General features: G+C 33.6%; 2 protein-coding genes across 2 annotated transcripts; one reads left to right on the plus strand and one right to left on the minus strand.

Moving 5' to 3' along the window:
• Positions 1-3,541: 3,541 nt before the first annotated feature.
• Positions 3,542-4,327, plus strand: LOC122301618. The gene has a single exon (XM_043113023.1). It carries the CDS (start codon positions 3,542-3,544, stop codon positions 4,325-4,327), a length of 786 nt encoding a protein of 261 aa, XP_042968957.1.
• A 3,352-nt stretch (positions 4,328-7,679) lies between these two features.
• LOC122297413 (probable methyltransferase TCM_000336) lies at positions 7,680-14,268 on the minus strand. Its single transcript, XM_043107465.1, has 4 exons — positions 14,144-14,268; positions 13,622-14,032; positions 13,240-13,512; positions 7,680-8,122 (listed from the first exon to the last, which is right to left on the minus strand). The coding sequence occupies exons 1-4, from the start codon at positions 14,216-14,218 to the stop codon at positions 7,763-7,765; spliced, it is 1,119 nt and encodes a 372-aa protein (XP_042963399.1). The 5' UTR covers positions 14,219-14,268; the 3' UTR covers positions 7,680-7,762.

Below are 14,268 nucleotides of genomic sequence, written 5' to 3' on the forward strand. Positions count from 1 at the left end.
ATCCACTTGGGCAAGTGTCTCCTGTGCAATTTTGTTACATGATATAACGCATGGCCCTAATGGCCATCCGTTATGCCTGAAAATTAAAATGGCTAATGGCCACCTCATGAGGATTAAAAGCAGGCTTTTAAGGCCAGTCGTGAGTGGTGCGCTAGGAGGGTTATATATAGTCCCTTCTCAGTTGGTTTCAAAACACCATTCTTGATAAGCACAACAATCTCTCTCTATTTTCCATTCTCTCTTGAGTAAGTATTCAGGTTGTGGATTTTTTTAGTGTTATTCTAAGTAGTACACTTTACCATCAAGAAGAGTTGCTTGAAACTTGCTGGAATGTTGACCAGACTGGATAAACTCACTAAGCAACTTGGAAAAACTGTACTTGAGCTATTCCATTGTGCCCTCTAACATAAACAAATAAGCTAACAATATTAATCAAATCCTCGCAACCCGCATACAAATTCGCATTCGCACACAAAAGCCAAAAAATACAGCAAATCACATATTATATATCACGATGAAAGTGCAAATGTATGGTGTCAGAACGTGGGAGAAAGGCAGGGTGAAGGAGGAGTCCATCATCCTGTCAACTCAATCTAACAAAGCTTAGAAAAGCAAAAGAGAGGAAACACAGCATGCAGCACCAGTCTTTCTTACAAATTTAGAACAAGTTCACGGGCAGCACCAATTCCTATTTACTTCAAAGTTCACCCACCTTCAAAACCCTGTTTTTTTTTCCACTGTTTCTCTCCTTGACTGCATCAGACTGAAATGAACCCAATTCAATGTGCAAGTGGCCGTAGTACACCCTAGCTTTTAAAATCTGTCCCTTTCAACTTTGAACTATATCATAATTATAAAAAAAAAAAAAAAATTAATATTTATAATTATAAAATAGGTAAATATAGTATAATTCATTTTAAAAAAATAAATATAAAATACATATAAAAAACTTAATTTTTTGATAATAAATATTATCCTTTTTTAAAAGGGTTATTTAATAAATAAAAGGGTTATTCTTAATAACATTATAATGTTATTAAGAATTTTACACCAATGATGTGTCAATAAATAGATTTTTTTTTCATATTAAAATATATCAAATTCAGTCAATATAATCACAAATCATAAATATAAAAATGGAATACTTGCCATGAATAAATTACAATTCAATTTTTATATAGTTATATTTTAAAAGGAAAATATTTAAATAAAATGAGAAATTATTGGAAACAAAAAATAATAATAATAATAAATAATTGTAAGTCTGCCATTGTTCAGTCTCTCCGATCTCAAGCTAAACTAGATCATAAAAAATCTTTAGTACTGAAAACGATGATGTCTGTCTCATTGGATAAAAATCTCTGTGAAGTTATTGACCACAGAGCATTCAGCAGTCTCTGTTACTCAGTTTTCAGAAAATCTATCAAGGATTAAGAACTTATATATATATTATAGACTTGTTAACAACAGAAGATGTACTCTTTAAAAAGAGTGATGTAATATATAATTATAAAGTATATAAATATTGTATAGTTATTTAAAAAATAAATAAAACTTATTATTAAAAATTAATTTTTTTATGAATATTTTATATTTATTTATTTTTTTAAATAATTATGCAAAATTTATTTAATCACTATAGTAACTATTATTTTTTATTTTTAAGTGGTAAAAAACTGGCCGTTCCATGAGTTTAAGGAAGGCGCACGTGACCTTTCAAAGATTGTTGGCTACGATTCACTGTTTCTCCGTACCTCCTGCACGCCCATCGTAAATGACAAATTTTTTTTCAATAAAAAAAAAAAGAAAAAAGAAAAAGAAAAACATCGTAAATGACAATTACTAATGTCCTGGTCGTTGAAAGTTTGAATATGAATTTTGTTTAGAATGAGGAAGGTGGTAGTGTAAGAACAGATATGTGTCCATGAGTTGTCGTGGTGAATCTGGTGATGGCAGTAGCAGCAGAGTGAAGGATGAAGCAGCCTTTCTAGATTTTTAAGATTTTCTAAAAGTTTATTTGCAATGCAATGAAAAGTGCAGCGCTCAACCTGTGTCCTTTCTATTTTTATTTGATTAAATAAAATGACATGACAGATTGATATTATTTGCCACGTCAGCAGGTTATTAAAAATAATAATAAATTATTTATAAATAGTAATAAAATAGACTGAAAATATTTAAAAACATTTATATTTTTAAATAGACTTGAATTGCACCAAAAATACATTGGTGCTGATGTATGAGTAGCCTCGTGCCAAAAAAAATAAGGGATTGAATTCATTTCTCATTTGCCATTTGGCACTTAAAGAAAAATAATAATAAATGCAGTTTGTTTTAACTTGTTTGACGTATTTGTAAGTCTCCTCCCCCACTGTTTGTACTCCCCGTTAGTTTAATTTAATTATTATCTTAACCATAAAAAATAAAGATACTTGTTGAAAACGTATGTGATTTTCATATCTTTTACCAATGCGTTGTAATTTAATAAAGAATAATACTGTAACCACACTTTTTATCTTAATTTTATTATATTATATAAAATGTGATATATTTATATCTAGTTAATGATCATCTAATAGTAATAAATGTATCATATCTTATATAGTGAGATTGTAGTATAATATATATAATTTTCCTTTAATAAAATAAGTTTTCCTTGTTGATGACGTATTTCGTATACCTAGACTAAACTTAAACAACTCAAGCCAAGATCTTTCTACTTGCAATCACAAAGGCAAGAATGGGGTTGGTGGTGGTTCGAGAGCCTCCGATGTCAAAGTCAGTGGAATCCCGGTCACTTCTCATCCCCATTATTAGTTAATGGAGGGTTGTATGTGTTCTCCATTTACTTGCCGTCGTAGATCTTTTAATGCTAAGTGTCATAAGTTGGTGTCAGGGTTGGCTTGTCTCGTCTTCCCCTTCGATTTGTTTCTCACCACAACTGGTGGTTGGGTTATGTTGATGGCCCTTGGCCCATAAGAGAGGAGCGATCCAGGCTAAAACGGGCTTCAGTGTCTTGCTCAGGCCCAACCCAGTGGACCGAGATGGGAATATCGCTTCCATTCTCCAACTCAATTTAGATGAGTGCAATATTTATTTTAAATGATTATGCGACTTTTGCACACTTATAATTATTAGGAACATTTTTCTTGTTGAATTACCACGTATAAGTATTTAATTTTGTCTTCTTCCCTCTACGATGCCCATGTAATCCCGACGTCTCCGTCTATCTATAAAAGGGAGCAAGCTCTCTGATCGGTCCATTCAACGCAAAATAAAGGGCGTTCAGTTCTCCAAAGCATTGGAATTTTTGTTGATAAAAACTAGCCAGCCGCCAGAGTCCACAGCCCAGACACCGACTTCTCACTGTCATTGTATCTCGCTCTTCAATCGAGCTCTGTCTCCATGCTCTCTTAACTCTACAATACTGTCCCTCCCTTTTTTTCCTTTCAACTTTCTCGGAAAATCATTTCCAATGCCCTAGAACTCTTTCAACTTCCGCCCTCCCTTCGCTCCTCTTTCTAATTTGTGTGCATGTGTGATGGATTTCTTCGATTATGACAACCACTTGGCCGAAAAAGAATCCTGTCAAACTTACCCCTCCAATCAAGAAGCTAGCGTCATGTTTCGCATCGCTAAGCTCTTCCGCTACGTGGAGCTTTTTCTGGCTCTGGTTTTCGTCTCGTGGAGCTTCCTTCGGGTCCCTCTCGCCGTCAGAATTTCCGGTGAGTACTTCTGGAAGCTCTTGAGCTTCGTCGCCAGCCCTCTCTTCGTTTTCATGCTATGCAATGTCATCATCGTCATTCTTATCACCAAGTCCGGCCGGTTCCCCGGCCATGAACAGCCCGGCGACAAAGCAGATACCGAACTCTATGAAAAATTCATCAAAAACAGCGATGACTCCACGAAGCCGGAGTCCGAAACCGATCCCCCGGTTCACGCGCCGGAGGTAATCGAGTACCAGGACAAGCAGATTATCTGTGAGGTGAACAGAACTGCTCGTGCAGATGACTCTCAAAAGTACTCTGACAAGGGCACGGATCTAATGCACCCGAAAGCGTGCCAGAGGACTCAGTCGGAGAAGCTCGAGGGAGAGGGTTCGGAGAAGTATGCAGGAAAGCTCCGGCGAACGGAGACGGAGAAGTGCCTGAAAGCTGCGAACTCCGAAGAGAATAGGCCAGAGAATCCATGCCCGGAGGATGAGATGAGCAACGAGGACTTCCAGCGCACCATAGAGGCCTTCATTGCTAAACAGCGGAAGTTCCGTCGCCAAGAGTCACTTCCCATCGTTGTTCACAACCAGATCGGCGTCCCCGTAGGCAATTAGCGGATGAAGTTTAATAAATCTACAAACACTATATAGATAATGCTTTACAGTTTTATCAAAAATTTAGGTGCAAAGTTAACTTCCGGCCGCGGATTTTTCTTGTACGTTAATTTCTGGTCGGAAAGTGGCGTTCATTGACTCGAATTTTGACATCTCCGATTACGAACGCAGTTTTAATTTATACGATGAGTTATGCTTTTGCTCAAGCAATGCAATGAATTGAAGCTGTTCTCTAGTGGAGATTAGTACCGATCATCACAGAATTATGGTATAATTATTTTCAAATTGTACTTCACTTTCACTATTCCCCTAAGATTTTTTTTATTTTATTTTTTTTTTATGAAATGTGAATTCATTTATCATACCGAAATTACAAATATAAATTATTAATACAGGAAAATTCAGACTATAAGTCAACCTACGCATTTACACTGGAACATTCATGCACATAAAATTACTGATATTGTCTTAATTTCTAAACCTCTCCTAAGAAAGAGAGCTTTGTATAAACAAAATGACCAGCCCCTCCATCCTCTTAAGGAGGTGGAGTATGGGACAATAATGCTATGGACACTAAGTCCAAAAGTCTATTCCTACAAGTTGAGAAATGAGAAATGAGAGAAATTGATATTATAATTGAAAGTTGAATAAAATATTTTTAAAATATATTATTTTAATATTATTTTTATATTGAAATTTGAAAAAGTTAAATTTTTTATTTTATATTTATATTAAAATTTTAAAAAGTTATAATAATTAAGATGAGATGAAATGAGTGTTTTTTGAAAATGAACAAGGCCTAAAATCTCCCAAAAGTTTCTATAATCTTTTTCATTTTATTTATTGAGTAATGTTAGATGTAAATTACAACGAGAAATATGAATATAATTTTAAGATGGATAAATTTTATGCATTTTCTTTAAAAAAGAATGGAATCATTAACTATTATTTCATGCGTTTAACATTTATTTATTTAAATATATGTTCCTTGTTTATCTATTGTTTTTGAATGGAGTGCATATCTTAAAACTATGTAAGTTATTTCTCGTTCATTCATTCTCGAATGATAGTTACAGTTGTTATTGTATAAGTGTCGTAAATCATTTGAAAAAATTAAAAAAATACAAAATTTAGATAAAAAAATTAATTTTTTAATAGTAGATTCTATTTTTTTTTTTAAATGACTGTATAATATTTGTGTAATTGACGATTATACGTGATATTGCTCTTTTTTAAATTATTTATCTTCTTTTTTATTCGTCTATTTGGGTGGATTAGTAATGATTATCTCCGCAATAAATGACCGTATATGGTGTGGTTGCATTCTTTATACCTGAGGGGATTCTAATGATACCCCTTTAGCTTTTCCTTAATGCTGATCTCCTAAGGAACATGCCATGCACTTTGTCTTCTTTTCCTAATTAATTTCTCTTATGTCGGGTTTTTTATGTTTTTTTTCCTCAGTTGTCATTTATTTATTGTTTTATTTGTACCAAACAAGAGATCGAGCCAATTAATTTATTCAATCTGAGATTGTTTGAATTGGAAGAGGTAGGGGAAGATGTTTGAACATGTTTGTAATGGAGTGCTTAGTGGTGGGTGCCAACAGGCAATGCCTTTCTGTGAAGGAATATGCATTATAGGTGTAGCTTAAGAAGCTTGTTCTTATCCATTCCTCAATTATTCTGGCAAAAGTGAGACCTTGCTGCCTTTTTCTATTGGAGTAATGATCAGAGGCCATTCCCTTCGTTGATTATTTGTTTTATTTCTTTCTAGGCATTTGTTTCAACATATAGAGAAGTTGTACTCATATTTGTTTATAAATAAAAAAGTATTATATGCTATATATATCATTGTCTATGATTGATGGACAATGTCACATAAGCATAACTCTATAATTATTGGGTCAAATCAAATCTTTATAACTTTATATTGGAAATTGAAAATCATTGGCCACATTCCTATTCTCTCATCTTAGTATCTTACCTCGGATTTTGATGCATGACCTTTTGTGTGGAAGATCCTGGCATGTTTAATCTTTACATGGTTGTTTAATTAGTAATCGGAACCCTTTGATTTGCAGCTTAGAAGAACCCAAATTGACAAGAGATAAGGTGCCTGAGAATTTGAAGAAGACAGAGTGTGGTTACTAGTCAAAATCAGTATTTCTATGATCATAGCTGCCAATGGATGTTGGAATGAGAACCTCTCTTGACAAGACTTGGGGCATCTTATTCCTCTGATCCTCCTTCTACTCCTAATTAATTTTATTATGCCTATTTTCTTTCTAAGGTCCCATACATTGGGGACATTGAACTCTCTCTCTCTCTCTCTCTCTCTCTCTCTCTCTCTCTCTCTCTCTCTACATACATATATACATATATATATATATATCAATTACTCCTTCTGTGAACTACAGATTGATAAAACAAATTGCATGTCTTATTATATGTGGCAGGACCAATAACTTATGCAAGCATGACAATATATATATATATATATATATATATATATATAATTGATAAGAGTAGTATATATGTGGTTCTCCATGTTTCAGCTTTTCAGAACAATAAAAGCCCCCGAAGCGGGGCATGATCTTTACCTTTTGAACAGTTCGCGTTTGGATGGCAGAGATTTTGGGATGAAAAAAAAGACATAAAATGATAAATCGTGATTTAAATCACCTGCCATTTTTTCCCCCAATGGATGATAGGACCACCACCCCTCTCCTCCGATCATTTCAAAAAAATCTCAGAGACAAAATAGAACTCAATTGTGTTCCCAATCTCAAAATATTTTATCAGAATTTGTGTCAGATGTGACCACTTTCACCGTGGACCTGTTTTCAGCTGGAAACATTAAGAAACTTTATGCTGTAATATGAGCCATGCATATATATATATATATATATTTCAAACTGAAAAACGAGGAGAATTATAATATGAACAGAGGGCTGATAACTTGTTATATTGCAAATTAATAGTTCACTAATTAAATGTTGTAGCCTCCATGTACATAATTAAATGTTGATCACCATAGGCATAGTGTACGTGGATTCTAACATTAAATACAATACTAGGATTACTACAAGACAAACAAGCATTTCTAACGGATTATTTGCGATGAAAATGATTATTTGTAATAATATTCTCATTTTAATAGAAAATAGTCATTTTTATAAAAAATAACTGACAAGATAATTAGTAGAATATACGATAATAGTGAGACAGTAATAGTATATATATATTTTAATTTCTACCGATATATATTTTCTATTGTGAATTGAACGTACTAGAGCCCAAAGATACACAATATATAATTTGCTGCGATATATAATATGATCCCCAGTCCATGCATGAGTTCCTAATTCCAATATTAATGATCATTATGACATGTTCGTGCGTGCATGCATGCATGGCTTATAAATTCGGTTCATTATAACTTTCTTAGAACAATAACAAAGGTGATGGGCTCAATTTTTTCTATACCCATTTCTTCATCCACCAATCTTCCATAGTGCTCAAACAAATGGTCTAAAATCCCCTCTCCAAAATGGTGGCAAATCATGGATTCTTGGATTGCCCTCACTGTCCTTCCAACTTTTGCTCCATAGCTGATGATCTTACCATGATCATCATCATGATCCTTTTGATCTTCATTGCCCTCTATTTGAAACATCTCCAGACGGTCCAACCCAAAAGAACCTTCCTTTCTCACTTCATCTTCTATTTCATTCTTCGATGGTGCATAGAAATGCACATCGTAAGAGTCGAGCTTCTCTTCCTCAACTTCCCCCTTTTACATTAGACACAAATAACACAAAAACAACCATCTATTATTAAAATGTTATTTATGTATAAAAATATAATTTCTTTATGTGCATGAGGTCCAAAAAAATGATAAATATGTTGTCATGTTTCTTAGTTCATTCTCGCTTGTTAAAAAAGAGTATCTTCCCTTAATAATTAGTAGCATATATATAGGAAGACCACTAAGGTGGGTGATGGCTTGATGGTCATTACATGGATTACTTGCAAGTGGTTTGGTATGTACTAGCTAGCTAGGCTCTGAGTTCCAATCCAAATCTGAATTCAACTTAGACTATTAATATTAGCTGCCTAAAGATTCATTGAATTTATTAGTGGGATTGGAGTTCAAGCTATGACTCAAATCCAACTAAAGGGAGTGCCTGCAGATAATTCTCGTCATCGAGGCCGGTAGGATGCTATTATAGTCACACCCAGATAAGAAAGCCCCCTCTAGTTGTCTGTCTGTATACTTTGATAACCTGTATATATATATATATATATCATGCTCCTTATAAAAAGTTTAAAGCCATATCATCACCTTATGTAAACACTAATATATAATTTGTTGTAGTACACAAAGTGCAAATCACATCTGCGCACTATGTCCAAAACTATAAATCATGATAATTTTGTTTAACTACTGTAAGTTTCTAAAATCATTTATATAGTCCAATTTCACCGAGTTAACATTAACTTTGTAACTGCAAACACCATCACAATTAATCCTTCCATCTAATCCGGGGCTTAATTATCAAAATCTCACAATCTAGGATATATAGCACAATATGGATCTTGCTAGTTGCATATATGTGTGTGCGTATTTCCTAGATCAGGTTTCTATAATCATATAAATCAATATTCATTATTACTAATGATGGGAAAAGAAGTGATGAACGATATAGGACTATAAAAACCTACGATGGTTTCTAGAAACCACAACACGATGATGCAATCAATAAGGGTCCGTTTGGCAACACAAATGTTCTCATATATTCTTAGATATTTTCTACCTAAACATCACTCAAAGTGGGGAGAGAGAGAGAGAGAGAGAGAGAGAGAGAGAGAGAGAGAGAGAGAGAGAGAGAGAGAGAGAGAGAGAGAGAGAGAGAGAGAGAGAGAGAGAGAGAGAGAGGTGTATGGGGAAAGAGTTTTGCTACATACAAGCACAGTTGCGCACTAATCTGTGTACCAACACTGATTTATTCATACTTAAAATTTAAATTAATACTGTTTTCAATAAAATCTACTTTTTGACCAATCACATCACATTAGTACACAGATTAGTACACAATTGTGCTTGCAACTATACTTTTCCATGGGGAAATGAAGAATGGCATAAGGAAAAAAAAAAAAAAAACTTGGAAGTGCCGTGTAGAGGCTGCTATATAGCAGTCCTATTTTCACAAACTCCTAAACAAAACATTAAAAAAAAATACTACCTTTTCAAATTTCAAAATAAAAATAATATAAAATTTGACTTTATAATATTTTTATTCAATTTTTTTCTCCCCTTTTTCAAAAACCAATAAAATATTTTTACTCAAACTATTTTACTGTTATTCACAGATATACTAACATATTCTAAGTATTCATACGGGTCATGAATCTACATGATATTCTGGACATAAGCAAAATAAATTGGGTGGGTTAAAAAAGAATTTGAGAGATGCTCCTACCCGAGGATAATCCACCAAGTGATAAAAAAAAAGTAGTACTTTATTTGTCCAAGAATTTTAACTCTTGGAAATATTACCAAGAATCATGTTTTCCGCGGGAAGGGTTTCAAGGCTCAAACGAAATCAATGAAAGTGAAATTGTTTCATATTTTCATTTCAAAGATGTGCTAAGATATATAATTAAAGAGCTATGTATGAATTAGATACCATATTTTAAGGAACAATGAGGCTATATTTCTAATAAGCCAAACTTTGAAGCATGCAACCATTACAAATATCTAAATTACTCGATCTACATCGATGTCTCATGAGAAGAAGCTTCCAACGTAGAACAAGGAAAACCATCATCGGAGGCATCAACCATAAGTAAAATTGATATACACACGCACACGCACACACTAGGATCAATAAGGAAACTGATTAAAAGATGGCATCTGCAGAGGAAGAGGATTAGGGCCATGTTTGGTTAATTAGTGCATGAGGTTAGATCATCTCATGTCTGTTTGGATAATGAAAGTGTTTCACCTCATATTATCTCATCATTACAATTTTTCTAAATTTCTACACAAAATATAATAAAAAATTTAACTTTTTCAAATATCAAAATAATAATAATATTCTAATAATATTTTATTCAACTTTCATCTCAATTCACTATCTAAACGGCACTTACCTCACTACTATTTACAAACTATTCATTACTTTTTTGCTACTATTTATTACTTTTTCATTAATATTTACAGATTATCTGAAATCATCTCAACATTCAAACATAATCTTAGGGTGAAAAAATAGTAAATAAAAATCATGTATCTCTAGTTCCCTAGCTTGTTTCATTTGGAGGGGGTAAAAGGTTAGCTAGTCTCTAGTCATGCATGAATCTAAATAATGCCGAGAGATGAAACTCCTAATCTGGTTAAGTCTAGATAAAAAATGATGTGAATTTTGAAAAAGAATATCAGTAGAACCAGTTCTTTAAAATACCGAAGAAAAAATAAAATATGAAAACATTAAGATAGAAGAGAGAAATTAAGGAGATCGATCAGGACAATAATTTAATTAAGCGGTTTGGTCCTAGAGGCTTATGTTGACCATATACAGTAGAAATTAAGCCTAGAATTAGCTACATCTTAATTTACTATGTTGTGACGTTCATCAAATCATTTATATATATATATATATATAGTGCGGTTTATGATCATGTAGTAATTAGCAAGTAGTACTGTTGGTGGATTGTTGGGTTCTAGCTAGGGTTTATATATATGTTACCATATATCTCCGGAAACTCAAGGTGTACGCTTGATTTTGGAAGCTAGAAAGAGGTCATAGACTCAGAGTCGACGATTTGAAGAACTTGTTCAAAACTCGATTATTAGTACCGTTTTAGTGAAATTCAATGTAGGGATGGATTTAATTACTGTTATCAATATATATATAAATACACAATATTCAAGTTCAAATAATACCATAGATAACCATGCATCAGCCAACTACCTAGCTACATGACCATCCAATAGATCACCGGATACCCTAAATAACTGATCACAAGATGACAATATTGAGAGTTAGCCCACAATCCTGCCCATAGAAAAGTAACTGCAACTGAACGAAAGATTAACCTTAATTAGAGTTAAAGAGATTCAAATTAAGGATGTTACAATCATTTTCTATTCTGTCAGCCCTGTTTTAAGATCAGAATCAGTACTTAACCATATAAGAAATTAACCTTATCATACAGCAACAAAGTAATTGATCACTAATTGCAGGGCACAATGAAGCTAATTAATGGAAATTGTTAACAAGAAAGAAATTCAAGCAAACTTGGTAGCTAAGTTTTTTTTTTTTTACATTGTTGATATTGCACGCTATATGATTATATATATATATATATATGTATGTATGTATGTATTCATGAGAAGGCTTATCTGAATACATGATTTATAGCAGCCATATATATATATATTGATGCTACATGCATGTCAAGTTGTCTGGCTAGAACCTTAATTCGTAGATGATCAGGCTTTATATATACCATAACCCTAAGATTGCAGATTATAACTAATAGAAAGGAAAAAAAAGTAAAGTTACAGATTGAAAACTCTAAAAAGTACATGATCTTGACTATATAATACCTATCCTACTGGCCAGGAAAACCAATCCAAGAGAGTTATTATTAAGTTAAAAAAAAAAAAAAAACATAAGAGATTTAAAATTATTAGGAAAACCTAAAACAAAAGTACTATTCCTGTTGATCATTTTTCCTACTCAAATTAAGGTGATCCCTTTTACGTGGGAGATCATAATTAAGAGATATGTTGATATGTTAACTATCATGATCTTTTCATCATCTCTTAATCAGATAGTATTGAATGATTTATAGATATATAAAAAATTCAAACTAAACTTTCAAGATATATGCTAAAGTACATAGCAATGATGAAAGGATAATAATTAAGAGGATGACGAATAGCATTACTAATCTTTGGATACATTACTTACTACTCATAATCCTCAACGACCTATGGATCAATATCATGATTTTAATGTATGCTTCATCATTATCCAATATGATCTCTCACTCGTATGTTCTTTTTATATCGTGTCGTTCATATTAATTAACCCTTGATCTATAGACCATGAACATCAAAACTTGTTAAACGTACGTTATTAATTATCGATCATCACGACCTGATAATTCAATGTTTGTCTAAAAATCAGACAAAATCTGTTGCAAACTTCTTTTTTGCTAAGTTACGTCCGAGTTGAAATTCATGATATTCTCGTACGTTCCTAATAGCTGCCCCTCTCTCACATTAATTATTGTTTTCTAAGATATTTCACGGGTTTGGGGCTGTTTCTTGAATTCATGACGAAGACAGTACGAAAAGTAAGAAGAAAAACTTCATTCCAACACTCATAATAAACCCAAAATTTCAATTATCTCGTGATGAAATCATTAGAACTACCACGTACGACAACCTACGCATGCACCTTTGACGTACTACGTACGTACAATCCGGCTACAACCCTAATTCTATGAATGCTACTAATTAAAAATTCAAGAAAAGAAATAAAGCAGAAGCTTTAAAGAGGAAACAAATCCAATCCTATCCTAAAGGAAAGCACAAAATCAAATCCTAGAGTTTTTAACTTGCGCAAAAACGTGTGAAAAAGTATAAAAAGTGGTCCTAAAGTTAGTAAGAAAACCCTAAATCAAGAAAAAGAAAACACCCTTGCTCTTTCTAATTGAAAGCACGTACGTACTTGCCCTACCCCGACATATTTTTTTGTTTTTCGTTTGTTTATTGAATAATATATATATATATATATATATATATAGTTAAAGTGACTGTGACTTCAACTGCTACTGCAACTTTTGATCATATTCTGGATTACTCTTAACACACGCATGATCGATCAGTAGTACCTTAGCGATCAATTCGGCAAAGGACTGTGAGAGCAGTTCCCAGAAGAAACAGTTGCCTCTATCAACATGATCTGGACCTCTCCTTCCAAGGAAGATTAGCACCATTCTTCCTCCAACAATGAGTTCCTCGGACCGTGACCGGAGAAACAACGTGAAGTCCTCCTGGAATTGCTTGTAGTATGCTTGAGAAACCTGTGGAGGGCTGGATTCAGAAATGTAAACGTGGCCTTTGTTTATTGACCCACCCTTCTCATCGTAAAGACCCGGAGGAACCTGCATCAACCAATGAATGATAAGCATGCACTAGATAAAACTTGAGAGATTGAAAAAAAGGGGAAAAAAAGGGACAGCTAGAGATCAAAAGATCAGTCTCAGTATATACCCTGGAGAGCCAGTGCAAACTGTAGGATGAATAGACAAAGTGCAAGCAATTGTTGGGGAAAAGTCTTCCATAAAAGGAGCCAGCATAGCCTCCAATGAAAATAGAGGGAATACATGATCCACCTCTTTTTTCTTGTCTAAGCTCCCTGTAGAATTCTGGCAAGGCTTTGAAGATTGAGTTGAAGTCATTTGTTGGAAGATCATTAAGGTAGACACGAAATTCTGGTGGTGGATGCAATATTTTATGGCTACTTCCTTCAACAGCTTCGACAATATCTTTAATGATGGTTAAGGTATTGGGTCCAGAAGAGCAACCCAAATCAGCTACTCCTATGCTCTTTGGAGTTGTTTTGATGAAAAGTTCTTGGATAGTATCTGTCGTGATGTGTCTCACCATATCAGAGGCCTTCTTCTGTAACCATATTCAAAATTGAAAAAAGAAACGAAAGGAAACAGTCATGAAACTTATAAAATTGAAGAGTTTCAAGAGATCTAGGCGCTAGATCAGATCAAGTGGGAAGACCTGAAGTGAGGAATTTCTGGCATAGCTGGTGACACCAACCCCTCCAGTCATGTGGAACACTTTCTCTGGATCCATGTTTGGTTGAAGTTCTTGCTTTTCCACTGCCCTTGAACATCGTGCTTGTT

This window comes from Carya illinoinensis, chromosome 2 (genome assembly GCF_018687715.1).
Source record: "Carya illinoinensis cultivar Pawnee chromosome 2, C.illinoinensisPawnee_v1, whole genome shotgun sequence".
Lineage (NCBI taxonomy): Eukaryota > Viridiplantae > Streptophyta > Magnoliopsida > Fagales > Juglandaceae > Carya > Carya illinoinensis.